At 36.7% G+C, this 18,087-nt stretch overlaps 1 protein-coding gene across 1 annotated transcript; it reads left to right on the forward strand.

Annotated features, from left to right (window-relative positions):
- The first annotated feature begins 1,237 nt into the window (after positions 1–1,237).
- On the forward strand, positions 1,238–17,720 carry LOC101166858 (CLN6 transmembrane ER protein). The gene is made up of 7 exons (XM_004066873.5): positions 1,238–1,417; positions 3,693–3,813; positions 3,917–4,015; positions 8,196–8,384; positions 13,559–13,614; positions 16,789–16,911; positions 17,249–17,720. The coding sequence occupies exons 1-7, from the start codon at positions 1,377–1,379 to the stop codon at positions 17,517–17,519; spliced, it is 900 nt and encodes a 299-aa protein (XP_004066921.1). The 5' UTR covers positions 1,238–1,376; the 3' UTR covers positions 17,520–17,720.
- The last annotated feature ends 367 nt before the right edge of the window (positions 17,721–18,087 follow it).

Genomic DNA, 18,087 nt, shown 5'->3' on the forward strand with positions numbered 1-18,087 from the left:
TATTTCAAACAAGTAATCCGTGTATCCTAAATACAACATTTTTAACACTCACATTGACACACATCCATGTTCGTTTGCAGGGATCCAAAACAAAAGATAAACTAAAGAATAAAACAAAGAAAAGCACAGATGTTACAGAAAATAATAGTTTATATGAACTTTCTACTAAAGACATTTTTCCATCAGTAAAATCTTCCAAAACCCAAAATCAATTTTAACGATCAAACGTAAATCTGTTTTTTTCAGTATTGTTTTTGTAAAAGAGTTCCTGATGTGAAACGAAGGATGAAGTTTATAGAAGTTCCCTTGTAGATAGCACCTCATCTGCAAAACGCTGACAATCCTTCTCAAATGGGCTGTTCAGTAATTACGATTTATAGCCGAACAACTTAAAACTCTTTTGTTTACAAGAAGTTTGTCTTGGGTATTCAAAAGAAGTACACTTCTTTGGACAAGGCTTGAACACTGAGGTTTTGTAAGCTCCTAATAATATGATGAAGTTGGAGGATGAATATTTACATTACCTGTTTATCCTTAATTATATCATGTGAGCTATTGTGCCTTAAGTTGCAACTTTATCTTAAACAGTAAAAAAACATGTTGTGTAACTCCATCAGTATTATGAATAAGGAGGAAGGAAGGTTGCATGCATCATGGTACCCTAAAATATTCTTTAAAGACACATGAAGTGATAATTAAGTGCCAGCTTTATATTTTATGCATATGTTTAAAATTATTATTACCAGACTGAGCACATTAATAGAGCATAAAGGTAGCTCAAGGGTCCGCAACCTGAGCCTTTAGAGCTCTTATTCCTTAGTTGTGGCTCTGTGGCTTTAGTAAAAATGAAAACAATTTGAAAAAATACGAAATTAGTTAGTTAAGAGCACATTTTAATTTATGCCACACAATAGTATCTAACGTTTGTCATAAATTTTAGAAAATGTAATGTTTAACTTGTTTTTCTGCATTTTTTAGACAAGTAAATCTGCTGCAGTGGCAGGATCTTATTTGACTCAGGGTGTACTTTATTTTGAAAGGAACTTGTATGTGCTACTGTCAAAAGTAAAGAAATTGTTTTTTTTAAGAGACAAATAGAACACTTTTATAATTTCGTGCCTGTAAAACTTGAAAGCTACATTTCATGAATGGCTTTATTTGATTGGCTACAATTGGCCTCGTGTTCCAATTCCTGGCATTTGATTGGTCAGTGACGTTGAAGGGCGGGAACTAAGCCGTAAACAAGGAAGTGAAACATCTCGTGACAGAGACGTTTGGTTCCGTTATCTTCTTTCTCCGATTTTGTCTAAAGTTTGGACGTCAGTCACGATTGAGGATAATTTAGGAAAGAAGGAGCACTTTATGCGGCACCAACTATGCAGGATGTGCGAAAACGTCGAGGCAACAGTTCCCACAGGTTTGTTTGTAGCAGAAAATAATAAGATGGTGTTTTGTTTGCTTTATGCTTAGCTGTAATTTTGTCAACATTATGATTGCAAGCGAAGTTGGTGCACAAATCAGATCAATACAAATTATACCCAGAAAAGTATGCTCCTATTGAAGCTGCATTTTCTTTCAATGCATTTGATGTGACTTTTTTGGTATTGTTGAATAAATACATCATGCAGTAAGTAACATGCAATTCCGTCCCTTCCCTCATTTTCTGAGAAATCTCACTCTAAGAGCCTACCCCCCCCGTCAGGTATAAAAAGTCGGATTTAGATGCAAGCAGCGCTTCTGAGCCCATGAAGATCACAGCAAGAGATCAGACCATCGTCTGAATTTTTAAAATAATTACAGACGTATTTAGGGGATCATAGGTTTTCCTGATATTCATTATCAGATAATGGCTGTTATCTGTTTTTGCGAAATTTGATAAACACACTTTTTAAGAACATTTTTATTTTTAACCTTGCAGTCTTCTATTTCACGATCAGCCTTTCAGTTTTCGGTCGCACAATATTTCTGTCTTCTCCGTTGTTAATGAGAAAGACTGTATTAATATGTGACCTTGTTTTACAATGTTTCCTGTTTGACAGTCATGGTAAAATAGAAGTGATTAAAACTTTATTGATCATACAAAGGAAAAAAAATTGCTACCATAGCTCTATTAAAAAAAACAAATAGATCATAAACAATACCAAAAACACACTTAAAAAACTAACTTAAAAAACGATAATTATTATTGCAGTAGTAAGTTTAAAAGTTATCATCTGGACTTTGTTTTTAAAGTTGAAAACGTTCCACCTCCTATCCAAAAGGCTTTGTCAATTCTGAGCTGGTTCATATGTGCTCAAGGGGGAGGAGTCAGACCTAAAAACAGGATTGTATTGTTTCCGTAGACTACATTGGTTTCAGGTCATCAGGGTCCTGTGTTGTCAGCTGGAGTTAGGGAGACAGTGGCTACCCTCCCCAGCCTGGTCATCTCTTTCAACTGTTAATGACCCAATTGAAACCGGTTCGGTTTGTTTGGGTTTAAGAAACACTGCCGTAGATGGATGGAAGAATACACCTGAGAGCACCATTCTTACTAAGAGAAGGTTTATATTTCTTTACAAATATTGCTTCTTTCACTGAGTGAAAGAAAAAGAAACCCAAACAAATCGAACCAGTTTCACCTGGATCATTAACAGCTGAAAGAGATGACCAGGCTGGGGAGGGTAGCCACTGTCTCCCTTACTCCAGCTGAGAACACAGGACCCTGATGACCTTAAACCATTTAGTCCACAACGTAAACAATCCTATCCAGTTTCAGGTCAGACTCCTCCCACTTAAGCACATATAAACCAGCTCTTTTACCAGCTATTTCAGAATTGACAAAGCCTTTTGGATAAGAGGTGAAACATTAACCTGGATGAATGAGAGTTATGATTATATTTATTGTTAATATTTCTTGTTGCATGTCTATGAGGTGTTGTAGAGTCTAATATCTGACAGGAAAAAAGCTCTCTTCCTGCAGTGAGTTGTTTAAGTTTCTGACTGAAGGAGCTCCTCAGTGTACTGAGAAGATGATGATGAAGAGGATTGTGCATGATGGATTCCAGTTTCCATAACGTCCCCCTCCCACCCACCACAGTCCTCTTCCTGTTCCTGTCTGTGCATCGCCCCCCCCCCCCCCCCCAACAGCTCACTCCGCAGAAGAGTGACTTTTTAGAGTCCTGAAAACTCTGAAGCACCCCTGTCTCCTCAGCCTCCCCTGCGTCATTTTGTTGTTGCCAAGCGACAAGTTACATGATTTAGAGCCTGACTCTATTAAAAAATAAATAAAAAAAATAAATAGAAAAGGATACAGACCTCATTTCCCAAACTATGGTGCTTTTTTTGTTCTTAGTTTCATGATCTGATATCCCTTTAAAAAACAAAGATTGTCAACCTTCATTTGTGACACAAAGAGTGTTTCTGGCAGGCCTGGAGTCTAGCTTACATCATTTTAAATGGGACGCATCTGATTTGTTTGTGTTGACGAGCGTTCTGAGGTCCTTTTTAATGTATTTGGTGTGCAGTTCTATCAGTGCATAGGGAATGTGTTTAGCGTTCCAAAGGAAATGACTTCTCTGTGTAACACATTTCAAGTTAAGCGGAGCAGCAATTTCACAGCTGGTTCATCACCTCTGGACAGGTATTTTTAGAGTGAGGCCTCGTGCTCTGTTAATGTCTTTTTGCTAACTATCATTTCAAACTTTTATGGACAGCACTCCTGATGTCTCTGAGGACAAAGGACCACAAAGGAAAGGCCAGTGCTTCCACTTTGACCTGTGGCTCTGTCTGACCGTGCAGAACTGGATACTGGACTTTGGAAGGCCTATTGTTATGGTGAGGGGGTGCAGCACAGCCACTTTGGACCTAATGGGGCTGATGAACATTTGCCAATGCAATTGAATCAAAAATGAATTTGATTTTTTCCTGTGTGTATTAGATCATCCTTCCTCTGGACTGGTTTCCACTGAACAAACCCAGTGCTGGAGACTATTTCCACATGGCCTACAATGTTATCACTCCATTTCTGATGCTAAAGGTAAATCTTAAGAAGGTTTTAAAATGTTTTTGTATTTCAACGGTTTGGGATGCAAGTCCCCTGGCCAATGGACAAAAGCATGTTGTAAGTTAAATGTTGGCCTGGTTGCCGAGCACGGCTCACACCTGGTTCACACCAGGGTCGGCAACGACCACTTCCAATGAAACGTAAATGCAAATGCACATCCGAGTTTCTGGCTTATGTGTTCAAAACTTGCATTCACGCGTTAACTTTTATGGCCATTTTTGGGCTCTACCCACAGGTAGATCTGCTGAAATGATCCGTCACTGCTTCATCCTCTGCAGCAGCAAACAGAGCATCAGGGTTATCGTAACATAACGTGGAATGCAATAGAAAAGACACACATAAATATATATATAAATATATATATAAAATCCAGTTTGTCTGCACAGCTGGAGGAAGCCCTTTTTTCTCTGGACAGACTATTAATTAAGTTGATATCAGGTACAATTCAATTATTTGCTGTTAGAGGGAAAATAAGAAATTACCCCAAAATAGCATGGATTTTTTAAATGGGTTTGTAACAGTCTTGTGCTGCAGCTTTCAGTTGCCTTGCACTTTACATGTTTTTGTTTTTTTGAACAGTCTTTTTCCCTTGTGCTATCCTATGGGGTCAAGATGACCATTGACGTGTTCTCCCTACCATGACAAAGGTGGATAAAGGTGGAAAGATTTCATGTAATCCATGGACACCAGTGAATATCACAAATCATTGAAGAAAAAAGGTTCAGAGCACTGTCTAGTGGGTCTAGATGACCCACCTCCCAATGGTAAAGTGCCTAGGATAGCACAAGGGTTAAGCGGTGACACTGAGCAGCTGCTTCATTCAAGTTTTGTATTAAGAGCAACCTCTGGTGGACAATATTTGTTATGAACAAAATATCAAACAGACTTTATAAAAGTCCTTAAACATTTTTGAAAGAAATATGATTTTTATTCAGAATCAACTTTAAAATAAATGATTTATTATCTTCAAAAAGATGCAATGTATAATTTGAAACTGGAATGTTTTGAGACAACCTTGGCTGTGTACTCCCACTTTAGAAAACACACTAATTTAATTGAAATGAATAGAGTGGAAGAGGATGCGAGATTCTTTTTTATGATTCGTGCATCATTTAAGCCACTCATCAACCCAGATGTATTTATATATGCTGAGAACAGTGAATTTAGTCTTGTGGAGCCGATTTACCCCATTTATCACACCATCCACACACCCTTTTTCTTAATTCCAAAGAAGGGTCTGTACTTTAAGGACTTTTTGCTATTTTTAACATTAAAGTTGTCATTTCATGCAATGTACTCGTAAAGTTAGACTCAAGCTATTTTATATTTGCAGTTTTAAACCAGGGATAAATTATACACACATAAAAACATTCATTCACTGTGTGTGTATGACTCAATATTAGCAAATTCCATCGATTTATTTGTTTAAAAAATTCTTACGTTTAGTTCCAAACACTATCACCTGTTATTGCATCATTTTCTTTAGTGGCTTTCAAAGCTTTTGTCCAGCCACAGACAGAAGCTATTCTGGTGGATCTTACTGACAAAGGAGGGCAACCGCAGAGAAGATCCAGTAAACGTGGAAATCTTGTGGGCAACACCCCAAGCCTTAAGACCCAATCCAATTAAAAAACAAAAGAAAAAACATACTTTTTGGGAGTTAACATGTGACATTTTTCTGGTGGCATGAGGATTTTTATAAAGAAAATTAAGCTTAAACACAGGAATTTAATAATATTTCTTTATTCAAATCATTGTTAATGAGGAATTGTAAAAGCTTGTCGCTGTGGCGTAGGTGCTACAATAGGTGAGCCACATGCTTCCTGCTACCGCTCCATTCTGATACATCCACTTGTAGACAAATAGATTCACTCTTGGCTCTTTACTTTTATGAAACCTTGTAGTTCAAACTAAGACCTCTCCTATTTGAGTTACATAAATATTCCAGCTATGATACAGGTTAACAGTGGGGTTTTGCACTTTAGCTTTGGCTTTAGGAATAAAGAAATGAATTTTTTTTTGTGCAGCGCATTCTGAATTCACTGGCAGAGTTTTGTCTTCATTTTACTTCAACTGTGGCTCCTGCAGACGACGTTTGCCAAACATTTAAGCTTTGAGTCTCCAGTTGCTTTCACATTGCTTATTTGGCTCATTAAACAAGCCTTTTCTGTCTTTCTTTCCTGGAACATTTTAGAAAGTGAAGCATGTCCAATTTTATTTGTGTCCAAAAAGAGGAAAGAATCGTCTGTTTTTCCTCTCAAATGCGTTGGTGCTTCACGTTCATCCCACAGTCTAAATGCAAACCCAAAGAGCCACACGTGTCAAAAGTCTTAAGACTCCAACGATAATAGGCTCCCTTTAAACAAACAGAACAACATGCAGGTTCTTCCTTGAAAGGGGAAAATATATTAAAAAGTACCGGTAATAAATTCACCTACCAAAATAATTGGTAACCAACTGGTATATTTATTCTGTTTTGTTGGTCATTTTCTCTGAAAGCAGACAGTTTCTTCTACAGCCTTATAGTTGCTTCCTGGGACTTGTTACTGTAGATCCTGTTTCTTGTTTTCATCAATATTTAAACACAAAACAGCAGAATAGAAACAGTTTTGTCAACATTTTTCACTAATAGTTAGTGGCCTTATGTTAGCATAAAGCCAACATTTGAAATTGGTTTATTTCACTTTTTCAGGAAGTGACAAGGTATTTGGTCTTTTTATTTTTCTCAATATTAATTTTCTCAATTTTTGCAAGTCAGTCAGAAGTGAGTGACCCGCCTGCCTGCATGTTGAGGCACACGCGGAAATCTCATTCAAAATTTCATTTTAACCATGCAAAAACAATGTGATAATGAAGCATAGAAGGAGTTATACATAACAAGTCCCACTCATCGTTTGATTTATTGTAAAAGCGCGTAAACATCATTCATCTGTTTAGCTAGCGTAAAGTGCAACAAAAATTGTGAGCGATATTGGAGCCATGCAGTTTTGAGCCAGTTAGAAGCTCGGACGAGGAAAACAAAGACGTACGTGGATCTAGTCGTCTACAAATGGATGCATCAGAATGGAGCGGAGCAGGGAGCTTGTGGCCCACTGATGATAGCACCTTTGTCACTGTTACAAGCCTTTTCAAATGGCAGTTTTTTTCCTCCATCTGATTCACAACCATTTGAATAAATAAATACTCAGAAACGACTTACCGTATTTTCCAGACTATAAGTCGCTCCAGAGTATAAGTCGCACCAGCCCAAAAATGCATTATAAAGTAGAAAAAAGCACAGATAAGTCGTACTGGACTATAAGTCGCATTTTGACGGGAAATTTATTTGACAAAATCTGAGACCAAGAACTAATAACTTGCATAAACTCATATGACACAATCATAGCAGATTGTTTATCTCATAATTTCACAGTAATTCTTTCTCATACTTATTTATTCCTTTCATGAAGCATCATTGGGCAACTAATACTCTGTTTTATCCTGTATTTGTAGAATGTAGTCATTTTTATTGCATTTCTGAATCTATGAAATCATTGGAAAATAGAATATTATGTTGTTAGCCTTCAAGATCTTACTGTAAAAAAAAATTTGCTGATTCTCTGAGTCACTTAAAATACTCTTAACACTTAACATACCTCATACATCAAATTGACCCAAGAACATCATCTCTGTTCCTCAGAAATGAACATAACAGGAGGGTTAACAATGTATTTATTTTAATTTACTTCTAATATAAGTCGCTGCGGAGTATAGGTCGCACCCCTTGCCAAACTATGAAAAATTGCCGACTTATAGTCCTGTAATTTTCTTTATACATGTCCTTGATAATGAGAAAAATGCCACAAAAACATTTTACAGAATATGTCTTCAGAGTGGCTCTTTAAGTGTGCCATATAACCTGAAATATTCTCGTTGCAATGTTTCCTTAAAGCCATTCATAATTCACACTCCTTTGAAATAAAGAGCTGGCATATGCAGCAGAAACCACTGGAGCCTACAAACAGCAGCCATCTGAGCTCAAGGGGAATACTGCTAGTAATAATGCTTGACGGTGCTTTTATTTTATGCAAAAATGCCTTTGTTAAAAATTTCCTAAGACACGACTGAAACCTTTAAGGTATATCTTATTTTACATATGTGAACCGTGTTTCAGCTGATTGAGCGGAGTCCCAGAGCCATCTCTCGAACAGCTGTCTACCTCTGCATCATCACCTTCGTCATGGGAGCCAGCATCCACCTGGTGGGGGACTCCATCAACCACAGACTCATCCTGAGTGGGTATCAGCTCCACCTGTCAGTCAGAGAAAACCCCATCATCAAAGACCTTAAACCGGATTCACTGGTGAGGGGGCCCTTTTCATGTCCATCACGGTATTTCTAAGAGTTGATTTCCTTAAAGTCTACCTGTCAGATCTCTGTATAAATAGTTTGTCTAAAGGGGGGTGGTGGTTCAAATGCTGACAGCTAATGATTGCATTGCTTGCCATAAGCTTCTTTTGTGTGGCTTGTCTCTTCTCTTTAGATTTAGTTCAGGGACAGTAGAAAACATGAGTTCTCAGGCTGGCTGACAGCACTGGATCAAACAAGCCTGCAAAGACAGCAGTTTGTTGTTGTTAACTTTTTTTTTTTTCCTGCCATGAAGTTTAAAGCTCCTTTTTCTTTTGTCCTCCATCTTCTCAGAAGCTGAGCATCAAACCCTAGACTGCTAATGTTTTGCTTCATTCCCACTCTTCACAAATAAAAAAAATTTTTTATATATATATATATATATATATATATATATATATATATTCTCTATGAAACAATATTAAATGGTTTCTGTAAAAAGGTTTTACTTACTCCTTAATGAGAATATTTTTATTTTGGCTTTTACTTTATCTTAGGTTGTATTACTTTCATCAAGTATGAATATCCTTAAGTACTAAATAAATACTGAAGTGGCTTTTTAATATTTTACACAAACAGGTGTTTTCAAGGAAATATCTTATCAAATCTGTTGAGAAAAAGTCAATGTAAATAGATATACATCGTATAAAATTGTGAGTTTGTCTTTTCAAAAAAATTTAAAATATTTTGTTTTTTTAAATATATATACACTCACAAAAACCTTTAAATATTTGATAACCGCTCATGCTTAAGCTCAGAGGTGGCTTTGTTATTTGTGGGAATATTTATTAAGGTAAAAAAAACATTTTTCCCCAGTGTCAAGATAAACTCAAATGTGATTAGTTTCTTATGGTAGAAAGAAAAACAAAAAAAAAACAACAACAAATCCAATACTTTTAGAGACTGCAGTATTGCTACGAACATTTATGTGTATAGAAGTCAGAATTTTTATATACATTTTTATTTACTTAAAATGATTTAAATTAATTGGATTCTTTTTATTTTATGCTCTGAACCAGCCACAAATCTCTTACTAGTGTGAGGTCCTTACGTTTTTGTGAAATATCAAAGGTTTTCATACCTTGTCCGAGGCATTTAATTATTTTTGTGCTTTTCAGCAGAGAGACCCTTTTTCTTTCCCATACTGATTGAAAAAGTTGATCTACTTTCTAATGTGGAACATCCTTCTGTAGTAGTTCTTCCTTTAATTGAAGTCACCTGTCAAACTAATGATCACAGGTGTCTGAGATTGATCTCAGTGATCCAAAGAGCCCAGAGACACAATACCATCTATCTATGTATTTAATTGAAAAACAAACTATTTTATCGTTTCAACACTTACGTACAATTTGCATGATAATTTGGAACACAATATGTTGAAAATAGTGTTCAGTTGAGCGCTTTATTTCACTGTACAAGTCTGAGCTCGTCCAAAAACTTTTTCTATCCACATTCCTCAAATGTGGAGTATAACTCAAGCTTCCCTTTTGCCTTTACATTATTTTTCTCCACAGTTGTCTTCTCCTCCAACACTGGGCCAGGCTTTTTAAAGCAGCATGTTGTGAAAACAGTGTGAAAAGTTTGGTAGAAAGTACGCTATAGGTCAAAATTATCATTTCGCAAGGAAGTATGAAACAGCGACTGCATTATTCATAAAACACACATTGTGAAAACATTTTTCAATCTTCCTGCTTGACGCACTTTAGAATGTAAAAAGAATAACCCCCTCCCCCCCCCCCCCCCCCCCCCCCACACACACACAAAAAGTAGTGAAAAATTAGTTTGTTAAAGTTAGTAAAGTGAGTGGCTTTGAAATCCCTCCAAAACATCAGTCAGCATTTGAAGATCACTTATGGGACAGATATATAAAGCACTGGTGGCACTGATAGATTTTAAAAAGAGGGGATATCCTCATGCTAAAGAGTTTAGAATCCACCTTTGCTGCTCAGCTCAGGAAGGAGACGGAACTGCGGTTTCTGTTGTCTGTGGAGGTAACAAAAGGACAAAACTCAAGGTTAAAAACTGGTGAAATGCATTTAGGTGCAATTAAACTGGCTTGACAAATGTCTTATTAGCTTTGGAGGACTCCAACCAAGAAAATGTTTACTTCACACAGCAGCACATCAAAGCCAGTCTGAATTTTGTCTTTCCTGTAACCTGATGAACCAGACTTGAAAGGAATACTGTTTAGTTGGATGAAGAGGGGGTCTATGCCAAGAACATTTCACACAGTGACTCATGTATGAGGCTGCACGATTTGAGGAAAACTTGCGATATGTGATTTAATAACTTATGATACATGAACACATAGGAAAACAATCAAAAACATCATTTACAGTTGTATTTTACTATAAGTAAGTTAAATTACACTCCAAACAACCCTTGTCTACATAGGGCATCTAACATAAAAGGGCTATGTAAAGAGTCCATCGATTAGTAAAATGCATAATAGATTTATTAGATGCGTTAAATACTTCAAGATGCCATAAGATTGTTTTAGCACATTAAAGTTAACCATTTATCGCAATTTTTGCCGTCTTTTGCGATATGCATTTTGCACAGCTAGAAAACACGATAAAGATAAATTTGCGATTTATTGTGCAGGCCTAGTAGGAGGACTTTTCACTGTTTTCCTCAAGCACAATAACTTTTCCTTATCAATGCAGGATTAAATGGCGTATACTTATACAGCGCTTTTTCTACCTGCAAGGCCCAAAGCGCTTTACAGTCACAGACCCAGTCACACACACATTCACATGCATATTCACACACTGGTGGCGGCTCTGCTGCTGAACACAGGCGCCGGACATCGACTCACGTGCATGCACCACAGCCGCCCCCATGACAAAACTCAAGGATAAAAACTGGTGAAGATGATGAAAAAATTAGGATTTAGTTCATATGCATTGATGAGTGATATAAAGAAAAGTCTAGCTTTAGGTCCCTGTTTGGCCTTTCTGCAATTATTGACGTATGGATGGTGTTCTTTTCAAAACACAGAAGTACAAACTGTCTGAAAATTGATCATGATGGAGAAAGAAATAATTGCGGTTTGTCCTCGTTCTAGAACGTGCCAACATACTCATCATGTATGTAGCTGCAGACCTTTCTTTTAACATGGTTAAAAATAGTTTGAGACCAGAAAGGTCTCAAACCCTGGACCTCAACTTTCATAGCAGATCTCAGGTCTGCTGAGAATTGTCAAGAGGCAACCATCAACACTTAACCCTTGTACTATCTTAGATGACCCCACCCTTACATTGACGTGTTATTCCTACCATGACAAAGGTGGATAAAGGTGGAAAGATTTCATGTAATCCATGGACACCAGTGAAGATCACAAATCATTGAAGAAAAAAGGTTTAGCGCACTGTCTTGTGGGATCTAGATGACCCAACTCCCAATGTTAAAGTGCCTAGGATAGCACAAGGGTTACAGAGCCATTTGGGTCGATTTCTTACTGACCAAAACCCATTTGCAGCTCAAAGTCTTATTTCCCCCTTTAGGAAAATAAGACTGATTTCTATTTAAGTTATTGTTACTACTATGATAAATATAAATGAACTATTAGGTTTTTTTTTGGCAATTGTCGTTTTTAATTGAAAAAATATAAAATATGAAATTATTTATAACTTTTGACAGGGCTTCACATTACTTCCTTTCAAAATGAGACACCCTGTGTCACATCTCAAATGTAATATACAGTAGGTGGTGTAACGTCAACAGTGACTAAAAAACATTTATTCTTCAGTTTGTGGTGCATTTTTGTCTGAGATTTGTAAATCTAACAAACAAAATTTAAATCGGAGGTAATTAGTGACCCTTACTGTATTTTTTAAACCATAAGGTTCACTTATCAGGAGCCTCACACAGTAAATGAGTTGAATGAGTTGCTTTCCTTTTTTTGTTTTCTACACTACTTACTTTTTACTTAACAGTTACCTTTTATTTTTCCCTAATACTACCAATGGACGGGTAAAAGACCCTCATGTGGCTCCGGAGCTGCAGGTTGCAGACCACCAGTCTAGAAGAACTGAACAACATAGCCTTTGTTTTTAATTGTTCTTTACTGCATTATAGTTTTATTTTAACTTGCCTAAGAAATGTCTTTTATTAGCTCAGACAAGGTGACTTTGTTTAATTTCTGTGAAACTAGAAAATCTTGAATTTTTCTTTATTATGAATAAAAGCAACAACAGCAAAAATTAAAACATTAAATTTAGCTGCAGCATCAAGACCTTCACACATCTCAAATGTATCAGATTAATATTGGAAAACTGTAAAAATAAATCAATACTGGTTTCCTCTCAGGCATGACTTCATGCAGGTTAATAAGATCAGGAAATACTGTTATTGAAAAACTGATTTCTTCCGTGTCCTAAATTTGCATTTTAGGGCCCGATTGTTTAGTAGCCTAAACCCATGGCGCCGCTTGTGAATTTAGTTTAGATCAACTTTGACTTAAATCAATTTGGAGACATGGATGCAGAGCCACAAGGAAAGAATCCTTTCATCTCTTTGTTTTGCTGAGACTCTCCCTGCTCTCCATCTTTTTTATGCAACAGACAGCATTTCTGCACTGCACCAAGGTTCCCCGGTAGATATCTCAGTGTCTTAATCTTAATCCCTATAATCCGAAAAAGGATTGCCATTGTCTGTATTTGTTTTTCTTTGGGGTTTCAAAAATCATTTAACTTGAAAGAGTTGATTAGAGTTGACTTTAATCAACTTTTTGAGACTCGGGCTTGTTTGAGTAATCTCTTTCTCATTGATGGTTACTTTAACAGACAGAAGAACCTCAGACTTTATAGCATTAGACTACAATAAAATGCAGAAATATGCTCTAAATGTATAATAAAGTTTTGTCTTTTGCTTCTTAAAACATGTGCCTTTTCTTTCTGAGTTTTATTCTTACAAATCAGTCATTTATATCTGCTTCAGTTCATATTCAACATTTAGGTTTTTCTGCATTTATGTTCACTTTTTCTGCATCTTTTGACTGCATCCCCTCACAGCAAGGTTAACACAGTAGGTGGCACTGTTGCACAATGGAAATGGTGACATGGAGGTTTGAAGAAGGCTCATAAGAATTTTCAAGCATTAATGCAGGCTTTTGGTCTTCCTTCACAGATAGACTCCTTTGAACTGCTGTATTATTATGATGAACACCTGGGACATATAATGTGGTAAGTGTTTGTGAAAATTGAGCACACGGTGTCCAAGTGCAGAACAAAGCAGTAGTTGAAGTGCTGCAAGATTAAACACCTGTGGCAGAAATGAAACTCCCCCCTCAGTTCTTTTTTTATCGGTTTTATTTTTTTAGTTTTGTTTTGACGTAATATAGCAAACACACACACACACACACATATATGTAACACACACACAGGCATGTACCTGTGTATGTTACATATCTGTGTGCGTGTGTGACCGTGTGTGTCTGTACCCTTAAACTGTAATAGACAGAATGTAAAAAGATAATTCAGTAAAGCACATTGTCTGATTTTTAAATAATTTATTTGTAGTGTAGAAAATAAGTATTTGACCAATGACAAAAGTTTAGCTCAATACTTAGTAATGTAACCCTGGTTGTTAATAACAGAAGTCAAACTTTTTCTGTAGGTTTTCATCAGGTTTGTACACACTGTAGCTGCTATTTTGGTCCATACTTCCATGCAGATCTTCTCTAGAGCTCTGAGGTGTAGAAGCTGTTGCTGAGCAACACAGCGCCTGCGTGAACGTTCTTGCCGCCATTTTGGGAGACATTTAAAGGCACGGTGTTTTGTTTTTTTCTGTAGCCCCTCTTGAGTTCATTATCAGGATTGCTTCAGTGTCAGATGTCAAATATTCAGTCTGTATAAAATTGAATATAACAATTTTTGTTAAGTGAAATTAATTTTTTTGAGATCCATTGGCCCCAAGTGATTAGGCTACTATGTTGGTTTAGGCACTTTTTCCAACAAAGTAAAAAAACAAAAACAAAGCTGTTATTTTGCTTTCATGTTACTGGTCCGGCCCACTTGAGATCAGAATGTGGCCCCCGAACCAAAATGAGTTTGACACCCCTGTCTTACTGTGTAGTTTTTAATCATCAGTATATAAACAACAATGTACAAAAAACATGTAACTAATAAACAAACATTTAACAACATTTACTAATAGTATATATATATATATATATATGTACACAGGTAGATCTTCAAGACATTGTCGACTCAAAAGTAGCTCAGTAGCTCAAGTAGCTGTCATTTTTTACGCATTTCATGGCGCTCTTCTGGGTCACGCGATAAATTACAGCTAAAATAAAACCCAGGAACTAGCAAAATGAGTAAAAAACAAAACGTCTTTGGAAAGTTTCTTTGCCGAGGGGAAAAGGCCCAGCAAGGAGACAGAAGAGGAGCCTTCAACTTCCAAAAAAAAAGCTACATTTAGTAGACAGCACTTTTTTTGCATCATGAGAGTGTGGGAAAGGGAGTGGAGAGGGAGGATGACACCCGTGGGATGTCAACTGTTAAGCGTGTCAAAATAAAAGCACAGGGTTCGACTTGTCACGTATTTGATCCTCCATCATCGTAGTATTGCTACAATAATCATCCGGCTATATTGGAAAGACCGGTCCGTGAAAGTTTGTGTGACGTCATACCGGTCCGTGGCATGAAAAAGGTTGGGGACCACTGGTCTAGATGACTCAACTCCCAATGTTTAAGTGCCTAGGAAAGCACAAGGGTTAAATGGATGATAGTGACATGTCATCACTGGTGCAAAACTTTCTGAGATAACTGCAGGCTATTGGTCAAAGGCAAACTATATTTATCAACATTTGTCAGTTGAAGGGAAAAAACAACAATGTAAGACCTTAACCTCCAAGTGTTTTTTTCATGTGATTCTATGCATTTTCTTCAATTCCCTTGACCAACAGTTAAACAGTGAAATCTTTGGTTCATTCTTCCATGCAATCAAATCAAATAGAATTTTTTGTCAAAGGTGCTTTGAGCTTGGCTCTAGTTCTGACTACACTAAAAATATTCAAAACAGCTAGATAGTGTTTGTTTATTTGGCTACATATCAAGCTAGATCATTTCAAACCCACCCAAATTGCCTCTATATTATCGAGCAATTTATAATCAAATTCGATTTCTAATACCACATGAAATCCTTTTTTTTCAAATACCAAGGATTTGAATTCCCCATTCAGTCTGCCAATGCAACAAATTTGGTTCAATATATTGGATATTAATGATGGAAAATGCTGTTAGTTTTCCTTTATGCTGTTCTATTTAGGGGTCGCCACAACTCACGATTGACACATGTGATTTGGGTTTTCTGTTGACATTTTATTCCTGACCTTAATCCCTACACTTAGCCAGACTCTAGACTGGCTCAATAAAACACTAGAAAGTGCACCCATTTGGTTGTACTCATTCACATGACCTGGTACTCTCAGGTTGGTCTCCTGCCCAAAAACCAACCAGGTTGGGATGGGATGATTCCAGTGTGGTACAGCTGTACTAAAACTGAAAATGCAGTCAGGGAAAAAAAAAACCTCTGCAATGTGATTTTGACGAAGTAATTATTCCCCAGAAACTCATAAAGCCATCCTCTTTTTCTTTAACTGGTTTTATTGTAGTAATTCTATAAAAAAGCTATTTTTTGTGTGAAGAACTGATATCAATGATAAGGCATATGGTCATATTTTAGTAGAATTTCATGGAAAATGTTACGATTGTGGTAAAAAAAAAGTTTATGTCATTGAATTTTTTTATCCCAGTTATAGAAATATTTTGGACAAACATGTTGTGGGTTTATAATATAGCAGAAATGCTGTGAAAAACCTCTCTCATGTCAAATAATATGGAAACATTTAGCTGAGTAGCTCGGTTGGTAAGGTGAGAGGCTACCATGCAGGAATCCAGGGTTTGATTCCCAGAGGGGAAGAAACAATGGTACTGGGGGCAATTACCATATCAATGGCGAGCAGTTAACATCACTCAGTGAGGGTCCTTAGGCAAGACCTTTAACGCTACCGCCTCCCGAGCGCAGTTCTGCTGCAGCTCACCGCTCCCCCAGGAGATGGGTCAAATGCGGAGAAGAATTTCCCCATTGAGGGATAAATAAAGTATCCAAAAAAAAACAAACAGCAGCTGTATTTTTCTTAAAACTTTTAACATAAAAGATAAGAAAAAAAAATCTGTTAAGACAATTTTTCCAAGTCTCTACTGGCTTTAAAAGCTTTAGTCAAGCTGCTTTATCCAAAAATGAGACACAAATTTGAAGCCACTGTATATTTATCTTTAACAGAAGACACTATGTGTATCCCATAGGGAAAAAGGTGAAGTTTTTTCAAATGCCTCTTTTTCTTTCAGGTATATTCCTTTTTTCATCATCCTATTTATCTACTTCAGTGGCTGCTTCTGCAGCACTCATGAAGAGAGGAGGATTACTGTGCCTGGTTGGCTGTTGCTGGGACCAAGCGCCCTCTACTATTGGTCAGTAATCTAACAGCATTGTTTTTAATGATTCTTCACTTTGAATACATACTGGGTACAATATAATCTATGTATTTATGTAACTTTTCAAGGCAAGAATGTAGTTTTATAGTTCAACCATGACTTTTTAGATATATTCATTGGTAAACTATGCAATTATTATTGTATTTGTATCAATGCAGTTAAAAGGCAAACACTTTAATGCAAATTAAAGGGACTTTGCTTGAACACATTCAAAGCGAAGATTTCTCACCAGTATTTCTAACCTTTTCATCATTTTAAACTTTTTTATCTCAGTCTTAACATTTACTGTATTTTTCTTTCTTCTTTTTTTAAGGTATTTGGTCACAGAAGGACAAATCACTGAACTTTTCTTGCTCACTTTCTTTGCAATGGTTGCCATGGTAATGTTTCAACTCCACAAAGGCCTCAGCCCAGACAGCAATGGCTTGTTCCTTTTATACAGTTTTAGTGTCACTCTGTTGCTTGTGGCTCTGTGGGTGGCCTACTTATGGAATGACAAGGTTTTACGCCACAAGTACCCCGGACTTCTTTATGTTCCAGAGCCATGGTCCTACTATACATTACACATCAGAAAGAACCACTGAAATACAGGTCAAGGAAGTATTCAGGAAATGTTGTGCTTTAGAGAGAATGTCAGAAGTCAGTTTATGATACTGCTGTAAACATTAGACAGTTAAAGGGCCTCTTGTAATTATGTAACTGTATTTTAATATTTTGGTGGCAAAATTAATTTTTATTACAACAACTATGACGTTCTGAAATAAATATTGTTTTTAAAAATAGAATGATTGGTATGGCTCACTTTTTACTTTACCAAGTGTCTGAGAAAAGAAACAATCGTGACCATTGACTGTAAATGAGAACTGGACAGAGAGAGTGGGATGTAACACATAGAAAAGACGGTTCCAACGAAATTAAGTTAATTTTTTGGTAATTATTTGCCGCGGCAACCTCTAAAAAGAGCAGGAGAAAAACAAAGGCTCCACGGACATCCAACGATTATGTATTCCATTCTTAAATTTGAAGCAAAGTCTCGTTTTAGCAAATGACCAGTGGAGCCTGGTTTCAGGAATATGCCATTTCCAATGCAACAATGTTAAAAAGGTCAACTTTGCAAAAAAACAAACAGGAACAGTCTGCTTTCAAAATCCT

Source organism: Oryzias latipes, chromosome 3 (assembly GCF_053564925.1).
Source record: "Oryzias latipes strain Hd-rR chromosome 3, Olatipes_Hd-rR_3.1".
Classification (NCBI taxonomy): domain Eukaryota; kingdom Metazoa; phylum Chordata; class Actinopteri; order Beloniformes; family Adrianichthyidae; genus Oryzias; species Oryzias latipes.